Source organism: Dama dama, chromosome 12, assembly GCF_033118175.1.
Source record: "Dama dama isolate Ldn47 chromosome 12, ASM3311817v1, whole genome shotgun sequence".
Lineage (NCBI taxonomy): Eukaryota > Metazoa > Chordata > Mammalia > Artiodactyla > Cervidae > Dama > Dama dama.
The window spans coordinates 48,015,545-48,036,018 of NC_083692.1; the positions used below are offsets into that span (position 1 = coordinate 48,015,545).

At 38.3% G+C, this 20,474-nt stretch overlaps 1 protein-coding gene across 6 annotated transcripts in view; it reads right to left on the bottom strand.

Annotated features, from left to right (window-relative positions):
* The window catches only part of NEDD4 (NEDD4 E3 ubiquitin protein ligase), a 132,794-nt gene that overhangs the window by 89,695 nt on the left and 22,625 nt on the right, over positions 1-20,474 (bottom strand). For all 6 annotated transcript variants that reach the window (XM_061157213.1, XM_061157215.1, XM_061157218.1 and 3 more), the window contains one exon: positions 7,213-7,266. In XM_061157213.1, the coding sequence (XP_061013196.1) occupies positions 7,213-7,266 (54 nt within the window). The remainder of the gene's footprint in view (positions 1-7,212; positions 7,267-20,474) is intronic.

A 20,474-nucleotide genomic window follows, 5' to 3' on the forward strand; every position in this document is an offset into this window, starting at 1 on the left:
TGTTTTAGAATGTGTACCGTTGTAAACTTAGTAATAAAATTGTTATGCTGTTTTGGTTTGGTATAATCTACATTATGATTTTATAGACTTCAGTACATATTCCCTTATAATCTTTTTTTCTTTATAGAAGGAAGAGTCCTAATCTTTTCACTATGCCTTCAAAAAACTTCAGCTTACCTTCTAGAATTAAGTTAGGGATGACTCAATAAATGGATTATTTCTAATAAGCTAATCAATGAGATCAACCACTCATGCCTGTAGTCTAAAAATTCCAGTTAATAAGCAAATCTCTTTTGGGTGTTAATATAAAATAATTAATCAAATAAGCATTTTCTCTTTCTCTTATAGTAAAGCTACAGTAAGCTTCACTATAAATATCAGCTTCATGTCCCCTAACTACATTTCAAGCTTCCAGGATCGCAACAAGGCATATCTTCTGATCCTCCTGAGATCGCACTGGAATGATGTAAGCACCAAGTAACACCAGAGATGAGGCTGGATGGATGGTGGATGGATCTAGCTACTACTTCTAAAGAAATATCAAAATACTGCAGCTGGACAAGAAGGCAGAATGCTTGAAACATTTGCAAAGAGGGCTTCAGCCAAGGAAAAGTAAGAAAATCAAATGCACTTCCTTGTACTCTAGGTTGCGTTTCAATTCTAGAAAGGTTAAACAGTGCATTACTGGCTCTGGTCTGGGATTGCACAGGATCTGTACCACTAATAGAGCAGTTCTGTGTACAGCCTGGAGAACCTAGGATAAGATGTAGCCTCCTGGCCAAAGAGATGCCAACAGAAGAGTATCAACCCTAACCTCAAGGGGAGAAGAGCTGGAGGATGATAGCAGACCTCACCTGGGAGGAATCTATGCAAATCAGATAGCATTTTATATTCTAGAATGAAACAGATCATATTTTAGGATTAGACAGAAGCTCAGGACCCCACATTCTGAGATCTTTAGTTTCCGATTATCTACACAGAAAATAAATGCGATTACATACCCCTATGGACAAGCTCAGGATTCTACTAATCATTGACTACAACTCTGAAGCTCAATGTCCCCTGTGACGCTTAATTGCGCATGTTGACTTGGCTAAGTTTTGAGTCAAACACCCATCCAAGTGTTGCTATGGAGCTGTTTTTTTTAGATGTGACTGACATTAAATAAGTAGATATTAAATACAGCAAATGCCCTCCATAAGTTGTGCGTGTGTGCTAAGTCACTTCAGTCGTGTCCAACTCTTTGCAACCTCATGGACTGTAGTCTTCCAGGCTCCACTGTCCACGGGATGCTCTAGGCAAGAATACTGGAGTGGGTGGTAGTAGATCTCAATCAGTTAAAGGACTTAAGAAAAAAGACAGATTTTTGGAAGCAGCAATGCTGCCTTAAGACTGTAACAAGAAACCCTGCCTGAGTTCCCAGTTTGCTGCCCTGCCCTGCAGATTTCAGATGCCTTACTGCTACTTGAATCTGCAACCTGCCAGTACCACCTCATGGATGTCAGACCTGCCAGTGCCTTAAAATAAATCAATCCCCCCCACCTCATTATTTCTCCCTCTCTCATTCTCTGTGTGCACGTACGTGTATCCTATTGGTTTTGTTTCTCTGGATAACCCTGACTAATACAACCACTAAACTTGAGATGCACAGCATGTCCACCTAGAATACGAAATATAGGAGTCTCCTAAGGCTTCAGAGGCTGGGTGTGTGCAGACTTAGCTCTTGGGTAGTGACACAAATGTGTCACTGTGGGTAGTAGCTGAAGATGGAGAAGCTCTCTACAGTCAGCAAAAACAAGATTGGGAGCTGACTGTGGCTCAGATCACGAACTCCTTATTGGAAAATTCAGACTTAAACAGAAGGCAGTAGGAAAACCACTAGACCATTCAGGTATGACCTAGATCAAATTCCTTACGATTATACAGTGGAAGTGGCAAATAGATTCAAGGGATTAGATCTGATAGACAGAGTGCCTGAAGAACTATGGACAGAGGTTCATGACACTACAGGAGGCAGTGATCAAGACCATCCCCTAGAAAAACAAATGCAAAAAGGCAAAGTGGCTGTCTGAGGAGAAAACAAATAGCTGAGAAAAGAAGGGAAGCTAAAGGCAAAGGAGAAAAGGAAGATATACCCATCTGAATGCAGAGTTCCAAAGAATAACAAGGAGAGATAAGAAAACCTTCATCAGTGATCAATGCAAAGAAATAGAGAAAAACAATAGAATGGGAAAGACTAGAGATCTCTTCAAGAAAATTAGAGATACCAAGGAACTTTTCATGCAACGATGGGCACAATGAAGGATAGAAATGGTATGGACCTAACAGAAGCAGAAGATGGCAAGCAGAAAAGGTGGCAAGAATACATGGAAGAATTATACAAAAAGATCTTAATGACCCAGATAACCAGATGGTGTGATCACTCACCTAGAGCCAGATATCCTGGAATGTGAAGTCAAATGGGCCTTAGGAAGCATCACTACAAACAAAGCTAGTGGAGGTGATGGAATTCCAATTGAGCTATTTCAAATTCTAAAAGATGATGCAGTTAAAGTGCTGCACTCAAAATGCCAGCAAATTTGGAAAACTCAGCAGTAGCCACAGGACTGGAAAAGGTCAGTTTTCATTCCAATCCCAAAGAAAGGCAATGCTGAAGAATGTTAAAACTACCACACAATTGCACTCATCTCACACACTAGCAAAGAAATGCTCAAAATTCTCATGAACCGAGAATGTACATGAACCGAGATCTTCCAGATGTTCAAGCTAAATTTGGAAAAGGCAGAGGAATCAGAGATTGGATCTCAGAAAAAGCAAGAGAATTCCAGAAAAACATTTACTTCTGCTTCATTGACTACACTAAAGCCTTTTACTGTGTGGATCACAACAAACTGTGGGAAATTCTTAAAGAGACTGGAATATAAGACCACCTTACCTGCCTCCTGAGAAACCTGTGTGCAGGTCAAGAAGCAACAGTTAGAACCGGACATGGAACAACGGACTGGTTCCAAATTGGGAAAGGAGTATGTCAAGGCTGTATACTGTCACCCTGCTTATTTAACTTATATGCAGAGAACATCATGAGAAACGCTGGGCTGGATGAAGCACATGCTGGAATCAAGATTGCAAGGAGAAATATCAATAACATCAGATATACAGATAACACCACTCTTATGGCAAAAAGTGAAGAGGAACTGAAGAGCCTCTTGATGAAAGTGAAAGAGGAGAGTGAAACTCAAAATTCAAAAATCTAAAATCATGGCACTTCATGGCAAATAGATCGGAAACAACGGAAACAGTGAGAGACTTTATTTTCTTGGGCTCCAAAATCACTGCAGATGGTGACTGCAGTCATGAAATTAAAAGAAGCTTGCTCCTTGAAGAAGAAAAGTTATGACCAACCTAGACAGCATATTAAAAAGCAAACGCATTACTTTGCCAACAAACGTCCACAAAGTCAAAGCTATGGTTTTTCCAGTAGTCACGTATGGATGTGAGAGTTGGACCATAAAGAAAGCTGAGCACTGAAGAATTGATGCTTTTGACTTGTGGTGTTGGAGAAGACTCTTGAGAGTCCCTTGGGCTGCAAGGAGATCCAACCAGTCCATCCTAAAGGAGATCAGTCTTGAATATTCATTGGAAGAACTGATGCTGAAGCTGAAACTCCAATACGTTGGTCACCTGAGGCAAAGAGCAGACTCATTTGAAAAGACCCTGATGCTGAGAAAGATTGAAGGCAGGAGAAGAGGACGACAGAGGATAAAATGGTTGGATGGCATCTCCAACTCAATGGACGTGAGTTTGAGAAAGCTCTGGGTGTTGATAATGGACAGGGAAGCCTGGTGTGCTGCAGTCCATGGGGTCACAAAGAGTCGGACACGACTGAGCGACTGAACTGAACTGAGTGACACAGAAGCACTAACTTTCACATTGGTACATGCAGAATTCAAAGGCACATCATTCTCAAATGTCCCATCACCCTCAACAACACCATTACCAAACTATGATAGTTTGTAATCCCCAGGTTCTTAAAATTGGCTGAAAAAATATCACTTATATTGCAAACATTTTCCATAATACTAGAAATTCTTTCTCCTGAAAGTATATTTGCTCTTTGCCATACCCTTCTAAAGAGAACTTTGCTAGGAAAAGGATGTGTCTCTAACTTAGTTGTGAATGCTACAGGAGAAGACATGGCATTTACAGTGCACAGGTCAATTTACTGCTACACAATCAAGCTTGTTATTCCATCAATGGCTCTAGTTTCTATGACATCTCAGGTAATCTGTACCCTTCAATTACCTGCTGGGACCAGCAACAAATCAGCGTATTACAATGACGTGCACCACTCTTAATTATTTCTTGTTCCCTTTTGCTTATAAAGTGAGCTTCTTAAGAAAATGCATAGCATTTCTAATTTCTAATGCATAGCAGAGTACTAAACACAATGTATGCCCAAAATGGCATACTGTAATTAACACACAAAATGTGATATCAGACAGCCGTAAATGCATAAGTCCATGAATTCTAAATCACACATTATATTAATGATGAAAAACTTTCAAGGGCTTTGATAGCTACTGTCTCATTTTATTTTCATAATGTATTTATCAGATAGGTAGGACAAATACTGTTATCCCTATTTTTTAAACATAGGAAAATATCTTCAGAAGGATTAAATAATTTGTCTAGAGTACTCTTGCCTGGAAAGTCCCATGGACGGAGGGGCCTGGTGGGCTGCAGTCCATGGGGTCACTAAGAGTCGGACACGACTGAGTGACTTCACTTTCACTTTTCACTTTCATGCATTGGAGAAGGAAATGGCAACCCATTCCAGTGTTCTTGCCTGGAGAATCCCAGGGACGGGGGAGCCTGGTGGGCTGCCGTCTATGGGGTCGCACAGAGTCGGACACGACTGAAGTGACTTAGCAGCAGCAGCAGCATAAGCTAATATACCAAAATACAAGTCGGACTCTTTGGTATAGGGATCTATAATATGCTGATCAATGCATTATTTTCTTTTTGCTTTTAGAAATATTCCATTGTTACTATAGTAAGCAATGCTTTTTTTTTTTTTGACATATCATGACACTCTGTATATACCGTATACACAGTAAATGCTCAAGGAGTGTTAATGCACTGATCAGAGCATGACAAATATTAGTTTTGGCAATGAAGGAGTCACACTGTACTAAGATTACTGGCAAAAAGACTAGATAACTATAAGCAGGGTGGAAAGCATCAGCATGCGCTATCCCTCCTTGTGTACAATATGCAAATAACTCAAATAAAACAGTTCACCAATGATGTCCCCAAGAATCAGGGAGAAAGCCACATCAGTATGACGAACAACAGGAAAAAGAACACAGTAATACCATGACCAGCAATTCAAGCCCAAAATATGAATTTTAGAGATACAATCATACATGTGTATCAGGAAACACAGCAAGAATTATCAATTGATAATAGCACAAACCTGGAAACAACACTCATATCTATTAAGGAGGATAAATACATAAATTGTGGTATTACAGCATTTGCAGATGAAGGGAAAACTATGCATTTGTGAAATATGTTCTTATGGATTGACTTCACAAATATATCATTAAGCCAAAAGCATGTCACAGAGGAAAGTATTCACAGTGCTACCATTTTAGTAAATCCAAAAATATGAAAATGGAAACCACTATGTTTTTTAGGGATACATATATACATGAAAAAATTTTTTAAATAGCAAAGAAATGATAGACTCAACATTCAGGACAGTGGTTACTACTTGTGGGAGAGAAAAAGGAGGTGCTATTGGAAGGGTTAAAGGATGCTTTGAAGATTTTGGTAATGTTCAAGTTCTTAAGCTGAATAATAAACATACAGATATTTGTCTTATTATTTAAGATAAATATTATAGTATACATATTTTTGTATGTTTATTTCATGATTACAAAACACCAATACTAAATTTCACCTGGTCCTACCTAGAAGGCAAACAGATCTGTACCAACAGAAGGAAAAAAACGAAAACATCTCCATTTTATTATTAAAAAGGCAAAAATACAAACAGAAAATAAAAAGCTCTGTGACTAACCAAATGATAAGCAAATCATCAACATCTGTCACTGAGCCTTACAAAATTAGATTGCCAAGTTAGTGATCAAGTCTCCCTTGGCTGCAAAAAAAGTACCTTTGCCTATAATGGTACTAATTAATGACTTCATCTGAAATATCTTCAGTTGTGCTGTGGTATGCTTAGTAGCTCAACCGTGTCTGACTCTTTGTGACCCCATGGACTGTAACCTGCCAGGTTCCTCTGTCTACGGAATTCTCCAGGCAAGAATACTGGGGTGGGTTGCCATTCCCTTCTCCAGTATCTTCTGTTACCAGTACAGTTATCACATCTATAACACCAAGTGTTATATAGTCCAACACTAAAAATAGATTCTTTAAAAAATCTAGCTTCTATGTTAGCTACAAAATGAATAAAACTGTTTTAATTTTTGTTGTGCTTCTGTTTAGTAATTGATAAGCTTTGACCATATAACACTGTTCTTATGCCTCAATATTCAAATCTTACAGGTTTAAAATGTAAATGTAAAATACTAAAAAGGTTTGAAATACAGTTCCAAGACATATTAGGAAGAGGGTAGGATTTAAAGACAGTCTTTAGGAAATTAGGAATCACAACTATCCTTTTATAAAAATAAAATCAGGTTATATTTGCTTTTTGTCTCTCTGAACACTGGCAATTCTTTAGAGAACTTAACTTCATCAGTCAGAGAGGTTTCCTTCGTATTTAATAGAAGGGTGGGGATAAGGGAGAGGATGGGATGTCATAACTGGATACAGGCAACCTCAAGATCTCTACCGGAGCTCAGAGGGGAAGGTTCCTGAGCCTCGGACTATCAACCAGGGTACCAGCATAAGTGTGCAGGAAGGTCAGGCCAAGAAGCTGACTTTTCTGTATCTCCTGCCATGAGAGACCTTGAGGAAGACCATGAAATCTGCTGATAACTGATAATCAGGAGAGGTGCCAGGGAGAAGAGTAGAGAGTAGCACCAGGAAAGAGGAGGAAAAAAAAATTCTATCCACCACTTTGCTCAGTCTTTCCATAACCACCTCAAAAGCATCTCTCATTTCACAGATTCCCGGCCTACTTTTGCTTGTTACTCAAGTATACCCTTGATTCACAGTTTATGTTTGTACGGTAGGACTTACCAATCGATTTTCATCAAACACTTCAAATAGAAGCCGGTGTTGCTGAGGATGAACCTAAGTAAGGAAAAAATAACCTTAGCTTAAAAACAAGTGAACAATGGAACTATATTCAGTATCTTATAATAACCTACAATGAAAAAGAATATATATACACACACATACCTGTGTGTTTGTGTGTATAACTGAATCATTTTGCCGTACACCAGAAACTAACACATTGTAAATCAACTCTACTTTTAATTTTTAAAGAAGTGAACATCAAGCCACAGACACCAAGAAATAAATGCTTGTAAACATTGCCATTTCCTAATTCCTGTTACTTACAATGTATTTTAAATTACATGTGAAACTTAATACAAAAGCCAAGACTCCACATGTCAACCATTTTCTAAGTTTTACCATAACAACAAAGTGAATTTGGTTTCTTATTTTCCCATTTTTTTCTACAATACAATAAAAGACACAATTTCAAAAATTTAAATATTTGCAAGCACTTAAAAATACAGACGGGATTTTAACGTATTATTCATTTTATGTACTCACTTTTTATTTATCAGGTTAGAACTAGTCAAAATGGATGTTGACTTTATGGTAACAAGTGTTCTGAATCCTTGCAGTATTGACTTGATAAAACCAATATTGCTTCTACTATATAAAATACCTAAGCAGTCAAAAAGTATACACTGAGTTTTCACTTATTGTTTATATCTTACAGCACAAGTAAAAATTAACATATAGTATTAATATTTTATTTTTCAAAGCCAATGCTTTTATTTTTGCTGAAATGTTTCAACATCAAGTTATTAACAATATATACTAAATATCAAACAAAAAGAAAATCTTTAATAACTTTTTATACCAGAGGTTAAGATGGTGTATAGAACATTCTTACACTTAAGTTCATATTTTCACTATGATAAATCACATTAAACACTGAAATATATTAAAACTTTGGCTTATATATCAAAAGCATTACTACCCTTCAGAAAAAAGTCCTATACGTGTGACAAGGATATTGAGATACCCAGACCAATATCTGCTCTTCCTTAAATCCTTCTGATAACATAATCCTAATTATACCTGAAGCAATCTGCCTAGGGTCACCACAACTCTGAGGAAGAGGGGCATTAACTTTTTTAATTGAAAAGTATAACAAATTCAGAAAAGGATAACATTTACTAATCTTAAATATCCAGCTTGATGACCTTTCATACGTGTTTACCATGTCATCATCACCCAGATAAAAACACAAAACACTCCATTTTTTCATGTATTGTTTTCTGTGTGAACAGTGCCCTCTGGACTTGTTCAACATTGAAACTCTCAGTAAGACTCCCCAAAAAAGTTCTCTTGCACCTAGGGGTGACTAAAGAGGCCAACCTAGCTTCAGTCACTGGGTGGGACTTCTGGGAGAGCTCCTTAAACGGGGCTGACTCAGTGGAAGAGCGGTTGCTTTTGCCCTTTGTACTCCTTCTTCCTGTGTGGAGCTTGGTGAGAACAGCTGGCACCCCTGCAGTCATAGTGTAACCACGGAGGAACAATGAGGGTGGAAGCCACAGCCAAGGCTATGGTTTTTCCAGTGGTCATATACGGATGTGAGAGATGGACTATGAAGCAAGCTGAGCACCGAAGAACTGATGCTTTTGAACTGTGGTGTTGGCGAAGACTCTTGAGAGTCCCTTGGACTGCAAGGAGATCCAACCAGTCCATCCTCAAGGAGATCAGTCCTGGGTGTTCATTGGAAGGACTGATGCTGAAGCTGAAACTCCAGTACTTTGGCCACCTCATGCGAAGAGTTGACTCACTGGAAAAGACCTTGATGCTGGGAGGGATTGGGGGCAGGAGGAGAAGGGGACGACAGAGGATGAGATGGCTGGATGGAATCACCGACTCGATGGACATGAGTTTGAATAGACTCCGGGAGTTGGTGATTGACAGGGAGGCCTGGCATGCTGCAATTTCATGGGGTCGCAAAGAGTCGGACACGACTGAGGGACTGAACTGAACTGATGCCTTGGGGGTAGAAAAACAGTGTAAGAGAATAATCCTTTCTAGGAAGATGTAGAGGAAATTTGGGGGAGGAGATGACACTTGAGCTAAGACTTGAAAGATGGGAAGAATTTGAGTAAGAAAATACAGAGAATACTCACAGCAAGGAGATCAAAGGGGAGAAAGGCATGGGGGCAGAATGAGTGTGCTCTAAGAAAATCAGGGTCTCTCTCTAGTCCTGTTTATTTTGTGTATCACTCACAAAATAATATTTACATGTGATCTTCATCATTTTACTCTTTTCCTTTGAAAGCTTAATTTTCTACCATACCAATCAAGTTTTAATTCGTTTTCTGGGTATCAGTGCCTTCAGCCTGGCTCTTCCCTAAATAACCAAATTTTTCTTAAGACTTTCTACCATAAAAATGTTCTTATTAGTTGAAGTCCACAGGGACTGTGGCTGTAGTAACTCAGGCATGAAGTGTTGAGAGCTTTGCCTTTGATGGTCCCAGTGAGAACAGGGAAGAAGGCCATGAAAAATATTATAAGAGAAAAAACAAAAAGTCTCAATGCCTAACAAAATACCTGGTAGACAGTATAGATGTTTAATACTGCTAAGACAACAGATATCAGATGTGACCTGAACAGGCCTCTGCTGTCCTGGTTCAGACTATAATTGATAGCTTCCTAGCAGGAGGCTCTACCTCAACTGTCTTATGTTCGAAATCTATCTTTCCTTTTGTAACTGGAGTGACTTATCTGAAAGACAATTTAGGCCTTCTTTACTGCTGCATTCAAAAGCTACTCCCGGTGGCCTAAAGAAAATTATTCAAATGCCTGGGCACAGAATGAGCTTCACGACCTGAGCCCAGTTTGCCTTTCAAGCCTTGTGTCCTGTAACTGTCCCCTGCCCACGCAAATACACCAACACCCTATGCTCTAGTCCCACAACAAACATCTAATTACTGCTTACTGAGCTTTCTGATCTGCACCTCTGTGCATGCGAAGGTCACTCCATGTGCAATACCTTTTCCGCGCGACAAGTGCAAAATTCACCCCTTGTTCAAGCCTCAGCTCAAATGTCAGCTCCACTCTGGAGTTTTACCTCCCCAGTCACTCCCCTTCATTTTCAGTTGTTAGAAAACTGACTACATCCTTCCATTTTGGAAGTTAACAGTACATAATAGCTCTCTGTTGTTCAGTTAAGTCGTGTCCGACTCTTGGTGACCTCATAGACTGTAGCACGCTCTGTCCATGGGATTTCCCAGCCAAGAATACTGGAATGGGTTGCCATTTCCTCCTCCAGGAATAGCTGCCTACTGAATTATAAAAACACCATAAAACAGTTGTTTACTTTATATATCAAAGGCACATGGTAAATGCAAGAATACAATTTAAAATGTGTGGTTGAGAATTCTAATTCAAGAAGGACAGCTTAAACACAAACATTAATCCTCTCCCCCTTGAGATCTTATTTTCGTAATAACAAAGGAATTTGTAAAAGGCACTGACAGTCAATTCTTAGGCAATTGTTAAGAAGTCGAGGGTCCCCGAGGAGGAGAAAGGGATCTGGGGCTCTCAAGGCAGAGACAGGGGTCTGGAATTCTCAAGGAGGAGGAAAGGACAAACGTTTTTTCCTACATTCCTTAGTAAGGATTATATAACAATAATGTATCCTGCTTGAGGACATGTTTCTCCTTCCTGAAAACCTTCTGACTAATCCTGTTATCTTAAAATGTATATATAGTGGGAGTGGGCCTGGTAAGATCTTTGCTTTCTCTGCCCCTTTTTATACTTTAATAAAACTCTGCTACACCAAAGCGCTTGAGTGATTAAGCCTGGTCCCTGGTCCCGAAGTTAAATCTTCTTCGGAGATCACGAATCTGACATCATTCACCACAAGCTATCAGCATAAAAGCAACACAGCAAAGATCATATGCACATGCGAGGGCCACCAGCTGGTGAGCAATATCAACACTTTTCTGGAAGAGATGAAGTGGGGAAGAAAGCAATGAAGCAGGACTTCTGAAGAAACTGAAAACAAAGGAACAGAAAGTTGAAGCAAAGGGGTCAATGGCCCTAATGAGAGAATATTCATATGGCACCTAAACCTCTAAACACACACAGACATACACACATTATGAAAGAGCTCCTCTTTGATTTCAGATGGAGGTTCAACAATAATGCAACCATCAGTTTTAATGTGTAATGTATAAATGATAACTAAAAATATAATTGTTCCATGTTTGTGCTTTTCATATACAGAAGCAATAGATGATTTTTCTATTGTGTCATTGTTAAGTCTAACTATATCAGCAGAGATCACAGATGTATAACCAGAAAAACTGTCCCCAAAGGAAAAAAAAATACTTAGGAAACAAAAGTAAACACCTTTAAAAACTGTAAGGTGTTTCCTTAGAAATATCTATGGAAGTCTTGAGTCTATAAGACAAAAATAGGACACTATATTAAGAGGCATGGAGTGGTGTTGCAACTAAAAATGACTGCTGAATTCAAATATAAGCAATCTAAGGTAAATTTGCAGAAATCTCTCAAAATGTAGAACAAAAAGCTAAGCTGAAGGAAAATATGAGAGAAAATAAAAAGAGGATTTTCTGAACAGAGTCAGTGAAAAATTAAGCCCCAATGCCCTAAACAGAAGATGAATAAGCTACAGCTTATGGACCAAATCCCACTAGGCACCTGCTTCCTTTATTTTTTTAACAGCCCATAAAACAGTTTTGTTTTTTTTTAAACATTTTTAAATGGTTACCTTTTAAATGGCTATCAAAGTACCTACATAGCAGCCTTACTTTTTGCCTCCTATCTGTGTGACACCTAAAATATTTACTATATGGCTCTTTATGAAAAAGTTTGCTGACTCCTGTCCTAAGACATTTACTGTATGCTACCTACTGATTTCTCTCCTATATATCCAGGAAGGTACTGGATAAAGTTATCTTTGAAATACGTGAGAAAAATGCCACTCGAATCATTTTCTGCGTTCTGTGGTTTACATGAGGAATTTTGACTGAGAAAGGTATGAGTCAGTCTAGGTGACCCTGCATCCAACTAGCTGTAATCTCCAAACAATCATATAAACAGAGGAAAGGAAATTATTAGAGAAATTATTCACATAAAAGCTTCAGAACTGAAGGGAAACAGTGGTGTTTAAACTGAAATGCTTATCAAAGGCCCAATATGATGACACTGCACACACAAGGCATAATACTTTGAAAATTTAAAACACCAGGATAAAGATAAATCTTAAGTTTTTTTCACAGAGAGAAGGATCACCCCCAAAGGAACAAGAATCAGCCCTTTCAATAGCAATACCATGTTCAAGGTTGATAAAACAATGGCTTTAAGTTCCTGAAGAAAAACCATTTCCAACCTAGACTCCTATGAGGGGCCAAGTCTGGGGAAACTTTCAAAAAAGGGTTCTTCATCTTTTAAAAGAGACACGATGGGGGAAATTCTCCCTTGTCTACCTCTGGACATCATCATGGGAGGCTATGTTTGGAATCGTGGCAAGCTTCTTGTGACCATGGACAGAAAGCAAACATAAGCTGGTGATCTACTCATCTATCATAGCTGGAGGTCAATTTGGGACAGGATGTGTGAACTATTCATTAGAATGGGAATAATGACCAGAATGACAAACAGAAAGAGTTTAGAGCAGTTCCTTTTGGCAAACGAGAATAGGAGGGCTAAGGAGCAGGCACCAAAGTCTCCTGCTCTTCACTATAAGCCCCTTTCTTTACACTATATCTTTTTAAGCTATGTGTGAATATTTTGATGAGATTATTTTTTAAATTTCTATTAAAAATAGGAGTAAAGCTATGGTCACAAAAAACAGTTTATAGGGTCATAATGAAAGGTATAAGAAAAAACAAAAATAAAGACTATTGTGATGTTTGTGGGAAAATATATAAGTCTATAAATGGACAAAAGAGCAAAGAAAAAAAAAAACACCAGAGGAGTAACCAAATTTTCAAAGAAGGATAAAGGTACTGATAAATGTCAATTTATTCTCTGCTATTCATAAACAATCTAAAGTAACGTTCCTGGAAATTATGCTGGTGGTTGCAGGAAAAAACCAAAGCAAGTATATTAAAAAAAAAAGCTTTATTGAGATATAATACACATACTATGTAAGTGACCCATTGAAAATGTACAATTCAATGGTTTTTAGTATAGAGTATGCAACTACCCTCACAGTTTTGGAACATTTTCATCACTTCAAATAGAAATTCCATGCCTGTCAGCAGTCACTGCTAGTGAAGTGAAGTGAAAGTTGCTCAGTCATGTCCGACTCTTTGCATCCTCATGGACTATACTCTCCACAGAATTCTCCTGGCAAGAGTACTGGAGTGGGTAGCCATTCCCTTCTCCAGGGCATCTTCCCAACTCAAAGATCGAACCCAGGGTCTCCCACACTGCAGGCAGATTCTTTACCAACTGAGCAACCAGGGAAGCCCATGCAGTCACTCCTAATTTCCCCTCAACTTCCTCAATCTCAGACAATCTCTAATACATTTTCTGTCTCTACATATTTGCCTACTATAGACATTTAACATAAGGAGAATCCTACAATATGTGGTCTTTAAATATTTTTGAGGTTCATCCATGTTGTAGCATGTGTCACTACATCGTTCCTTTTTATAATTGAATAATATTTCATTGTATGTATATATCCCATTCATTTGCCTATTTTCTTTGTCCATTCATTTGTTGATGGATCTACAGGCTATTTCTACTTTTTTACTATAATGAATAATGATGCTATGAGCATTCATCTACAAGTTTTTGTGTGAACATCTGTGGTAAGTAGATTTTAAACTAAAAACCGTGTAAAAAGTTACCTGAACTAGGTAAGTATTTTTATAAGCATATAAAATGCTTGCAGCATTTTATAAATAGAAAGTATCTTCACATTTTCATGTACATGTTTTGTGTCTTTCTACTTTGTTTCTCTATATAGTTATTTCTTATCAACAAATATAAAAACAAATTATAGATACACAGCCATGGAAGGGGGAATTCAAACAGTAAAAAAAGATACATAGTATAGCAAATTATAAATCTTTCATCTTTGTCCCACCCTCAGAGAAAATACTGTGAACAGTTTCTTAGGTCCTGCCAGAAGTATTATTTCAAATACCTGCATATGAGAGAGTTGTTCTGTTTTTACACAAATAGGTGAATCATACATACAATGTTCTGTACCTTTGTTCCTTCATTTAGTACATTTTGAAACGAACACCCTATCAATACATAAACATCTGTCTCTTTTTAAACAGCTGATGAGGATTTCATTATATGGCTATACCATACTATGAAAGTGAAAGTTAAAGTCGCTCAGTCGTGTCTGACTCTTTACGACCCCATGGACTATACAGTCCATGGAATTCTCCAGGCCAGAATACTGGAGTGGGTAGCTGTTCCCTTCTCCAGGGCATCTTCCTAACCCAGAGATTGAACCCAGGTCTCCTGCACTGAAGGCAGATTCTTTATCATCTGAGCCACCAGGGAAGCCCCATACTATACTTCGTGCTTTATTAATGGGTCACCCATCCTTTTTCCTAGCTAACAGAACTCTGATTTTATTGAAATACCAGCAGCTATTCCCCCTACCCCGCCTCCCATGAGCTTACTTCTGATTCCTCTAAGCTTCCCAGTAATTCCACTCTCTTTATCCATGACTGGGTTAGAAATATGCACACAACATAATTCTGGCCCAAGACATATGAAAGTCTCCCAGGCAACCTTTTGAAAAAGGGTTCTTCACTTTTTAAAGGAGACTGATAGGGTCTATCTCTGGACATCATCACCAGAGGCTATGTCGTTTGGAACTGCTGCAGGGCTTCTTGTGACCAAGGACAGAAAGCCAAGAGAATCTCAGAGAAGCTGGGCTTCACATGACCCCGTTCAGCTGCTGCAGTCCCTACTTCTCTTCTACGCCTGCTTCTTGTGAAGATAAATAATAAATGCAATTATCATTTAGGCCAATTTTAGCTGTTACAGTGAGTCTGTTACTGGAAGCTGAAAGCATCCTAAATGATACACTACGAAGGGCCTACTTTAAATACTTTACACTTAGGGACTCCCCTAAATTCTCTAATATCCCTGACATTCACTCACTAGCACCCTGTTTTCCCTTCACATGGTTCAGCACATTGGTAACACTTTTGAGAAACTAGTTCATAGGGCTCCACAGCAGACAGTAAGCCTTGTTGAGGGTAGGGACTGTGAGTGAGTGAGTATTAAGTTGCTCAGTCGTGTCCGACTCTTTCCTACCCCATGGACTATAGCCCGCCAGGCTCCTCTGTGCCTGGGATTCTCCAGGCAAGAATACTGGAGTGGGTTGCCAGGATAAATACATGGATAAAAATACATAGGAAAAAATACCAGACTATCACACAATTAGTGGTGGCTTTATGGAAATTAAATTACAGCTGATTTTTATTTCTTTTTATAAAAATATCTAAGGTATACATGTTGCTTCTGTAACGTAATACTAATATATGCATGAACATATACACATTATGTACATATAACAAGATGTGTGTGAATACCAAAGATACAAACTGGTCATCATGGGTGTGCAGGGAATGCAGTGGTCCTTTTTCAGAGGCTCCTATGCTATGCTGATGCACAGAGCATCTAAGGAGCATATGGCTCCCTAACGTGTCAGGCTGTTTTCCCTCCTGATAACTCGCCTCTCCTGGTCTCACGTGAGCAACTGTACGTGCAGATTTTACTATACTTTGCAATTGAACGTTAACTTCAATTTGGAGTCATCCTGTCTATTAATTTACCAGTAACATTTCTGGTTCTGTAGTAAAGAATCAGTCTGCCAATGTAGGAGACGTAGGTTCAATCCCTGGGTCGGGAAGATTCCCTGGAGAAGCCCACTCCAGTACTCTTGCCTGGGAAATCCCATGGACAGAGGAGCCTGGTAGGCTACAGCCAGTCCATGGGGTCACAAATAGTCGGAACACAACCCAGTGACTAAACAACAAGAGTTCTCCACAAAAAAAAACCTTTCTTCGAACTTCATGTTTTCTAAAAGATATAAAATCTCCCTTCAACTTGTGGTCACAATTTCCATTCGGCTGAATGACAGATAACCAAGATTTTACTATACTATGTTATCTCAATAGTTATTTCTCTGTTGAATACACTCAGTGGAAAACAGTTTGTGCTATGTATAAATAATGAAATGACAAATAGGAAAATAGAAAACCACACATAATTATGTCCTTTGTACAGCAAGTGCTAAATCACCATGAGTTTTCAGTTCTATAGCTAGCTGTGATGAATTAGCACTGATCCACACAAATTTATCTAGTTATCCTCACAATAAATTTGGAAATTTATGATTAAAATAAATGCATGACCTATGCATGATCCCAGAATAAAGTAATACTGGCTAGCACATTTGGTAACTGTGAAATTATGGTAAAAGAAACGAGTACAAGGCAATAGAGTCCTAAGCCTGGTGCGCATTTTCAAATGGTCGTCTTTCTTATTTTTGTGGTAATATCTCTAACTCAAGAGTTTACCACCGACTTTCAAATATCCTTTTTAATAGGAAATCAAAATCATAAAAAATAATGGGAAAATTTGTCATTACAGTTTTAAATTTAAAATTTGCATAATTTTAATTCCTCTAACAGATATCCATACTATCTTATTTCTACCCACATTTTGAGATTCCTTTTCTCCTTGATTCTGGTCATTTGAGTTTTCTTTCTTATTTGGGCTTGCTGTGATGTAGCAATTTTCTTAATCTTTTCAAGGAACTATCTTTAATTTCATTTGTTTGCTCGACTTTTTGTCCATGTTCTATTTTATTGATTTCCATTCTTATTTTCTTCCCTCTACTTTTTATTTTTTGCTTAAGGTAGAAACTTAGATCATCAATTTTATATCCTTTTTCTTTTGTATAAAAGCATTTGAAGATGCAAATTTCTAAGCACTTATCTCATCCATATCCTGGTATGTTTTCATTGCCAATCAGTTAAAAAGATTCCTAATTTTCCTTATTATTTCCTTTTTGGTCATGGCTTATTTAAAATATGCTGTTTAACTTCCAAATTTCTATGGATTTTTCAAGACAAACTGAAGCCTGCACACTACAACGAAGAGCCCATGTGCCACAATAAAGACCCAGCACAGCTAAAAACAAAATTTAAAAACAAAAATGCAGGACTTAAAGGGACCTGATTACAAACGGGGTCCTGACTAATGTTCAATTTATACTGAGTTCACTGGTTCTGTGGATCCACCCAAAAGTCACTTTTCTATTTTTCAAGTGTACTGGAAGTTGGATCTACTCACTACCACTACTACATTGCATCTACGGCTTGTGGGATAAGAACTATCATACTGAGAAGGCCAAGTGGAAGCCTCTGAAACTGTCCTCCCCCCAGTGAAGATAGTAAATTAGAACAATATTGATTAGATATGACAAGAAAAGCACAAGGAACCAAACATCATGAAAATGAAAAACTTCTGTGCTTCAAAGGACACCATCAATAAATTCAAAAGACAACTCACAGAATGGGAGAAAATTTTTGCACATCATGTATCTGACAAGAGACTTGTATCTAGAAATAAAAAGAACTAGGACAACTCAGAGAAGGCAATGGCAACCCACTCCAGTACTCTTGCCTGGAAGATCCCATGAACGGAGGAGCCTGGTAGAGTGCAGTCCATGGGGTCGCTAAGGGTCCAACACGACTGAGCAAAATCACTTTCACTTTTCACTTTCATGCATTGGAGAAGGAAATGGCAGTCCACCCCAGTGTTCTTGCCTGGAGAATCCCAGGGATGGGAAAGCCTGGTGGACTGCCGTCTATGGGGTCGCACAGAGTTGGACATGACTGAAGCGACCTAGCAGCAGCAGCAGCAGCAGGACAACTCAATAACAAAATGATAAATAAACTAATTATAAAACAGGCAAAAGACCTGACTAGACATTTCTCCAAAGAAAATATACAACTGGCCAATAAGCTCATGAAAAGATTCACAATATCATGAACCATCAGGGAACTGTAATAAAATATCATTTTGCACCCACTAGGAAGGCTGTGATAAAAAGTCAGATAATAGTTAGTGTTGTCGAGGATGTGAAGTGAGAACTCTCATACTCTATTGGTAGGAATATAAAAATGGTAAAGCCACTTGGAAAACATTTTGGCAGTTCTGCTTTTGACCCAGCAATCCCACTCCTAGGTATATAAGTCCCAAATGAAAATAGATGTCCACACAAAAACTTGTATACAGATGTTCATACCACCATTATTCATAACAGCTAAAATGTAGAAGCAACTCAGATGCCCACCCAATGGATGGATAAAGTGTGGCTATCCATATAATGGGACATTATTTGGCAATAAAAAGAAATTAAGTACTGATACATGCTATAACATGGTTGAATCTTGAAAACATTACACTTAGTGAAAGAAGCCAGATACAAAGGACCACATATTGTATAAGCCCATTTAAACAAAATGTCCAAAATAGGCAAATCTCTTTAAGAGACCTAAGTGGACTGGGAGTTGCCTGGGAAAGGGGGCAGATCCTGGGGGGAAATGAGGAGTAACAATGGGTATGGGGTTTCTTTTACAGGTGATGAAAATGTTTTAACATTTTGGTGATGGTTGGCAACTCCATGAACATACTAAAAACCACTGAATTGCACACAATTGTTAATTGTATCTTAATAAAGCTGTTTAAAAAAGCAAATAAAAATATGGCAACCTAATGGGAATATCATAGATTTGTACCACCATTAAATACTTAAAAGGATATAGAGTGATTCCTATAATGAGCTCATTTAATTCTCCCATTGGTACATTAGAAACCACGTAACAGCCTCAATCACCTGCTGGTTCCTGGATACAGGGAGTCCATTGTGCCCCGGCAGCAGGTGTAGATCATGGTTGAATGGGATCCTTGATATGTCCCCTAGAAGGTGTGTGCTCCCTCTGGGGACCTGGATCTCTAACCTGGCAAAGCCCAGAGTTCCGGGGATCCTCCAGTGGGTTTTGGAAATGATGGTAAGTGGGGCTACTCCTACTTCTACTCCTTTGTTCCTGGACCGTGTATACTTTCTGTTGTGAATACAGCTCATATTGAAGTTTTTGGCCTAAGTATTAAACTGGCATGCCATCTTTACAGGGTACTGTCTCCATATTGGTGCTTGGGTTGTGCTTTCAGTAGGCCATTCCAGTGCCTGCTTCTAGATGGAGTGGTAGATTATGTGATTAATGGATCCATGGTCATGGGCTCATTCTTGCACCTCCTTCTCTGTGAATTGGGTCCCCTGAAAGGATGAAATGTTGCATACATTCCATCCCTATGAACACATTTTCCATAAGCATCCACATAATTGTGCTGGGTGAGGTTTTGCAGATAGGAAAGGCAAACCCATTTCCATAAGTAATTTGAGAACAAATTACTGCCCTTTCAGAATGGAAGGGACCCAATTTAACGAACTTAACATAGAATGGTTATGATCATGAGGATGAATGGTCTGCAGTTTTAATTCTCTTATAAAGTCTTTGGTCTGGTTTTGGTATCAGAATAATGCTGGCCTCAGTAAAGAATTGGGAAAAGTCCCTCTTTTAGTTTCAGTAAGACACTGCATAGAATTGGAATTATTTATTCCTTAGAATCATGGTAGAATTCAACTAGTGGAACTACCTGGTATCAATGTTTTCTTTATTGGATGGTTTTTAATTTCAAGTGTAATTTCTTTAAGAGTTAACAGAACTTGTCAGGTAATTTATTTCTTATTAAAATTTTAGTAGGGTATGTCTTTAAATGAATTGGTCCATTTCATCTAAGTTAATGAGCTTACAAGCACAGAAGTGTTCATAACATCCCTTACTTACACATTTAAAGTCTGTCGATTCTATAATGATGCTACTTTCTAGTTTCTTCAGGTGGAAGCTTAGATTAACTGTTCAAGACCTTTCTTCTTTTTCAATATAATTTAATGCTATATATTTCTCTCTAAGCAGTGTTGTAGCTGCATCCTGCAAACCTTGATGTTGTTGGGTTTTTGTTTGGTTTGGTTTTACTGAAGAATAGTTGATTTATAGTATTGTGTTATCTCTGGTGTATAACAGTGATTCAGTTATACATACACACATATACATATATATATCCTTTTTCATATTCTCTTCCGATAAAATTTATTACAGGATACTAAATATAGTTCTCCATGCTACACAGTGGGACCTTGTTGTTTACCTGTT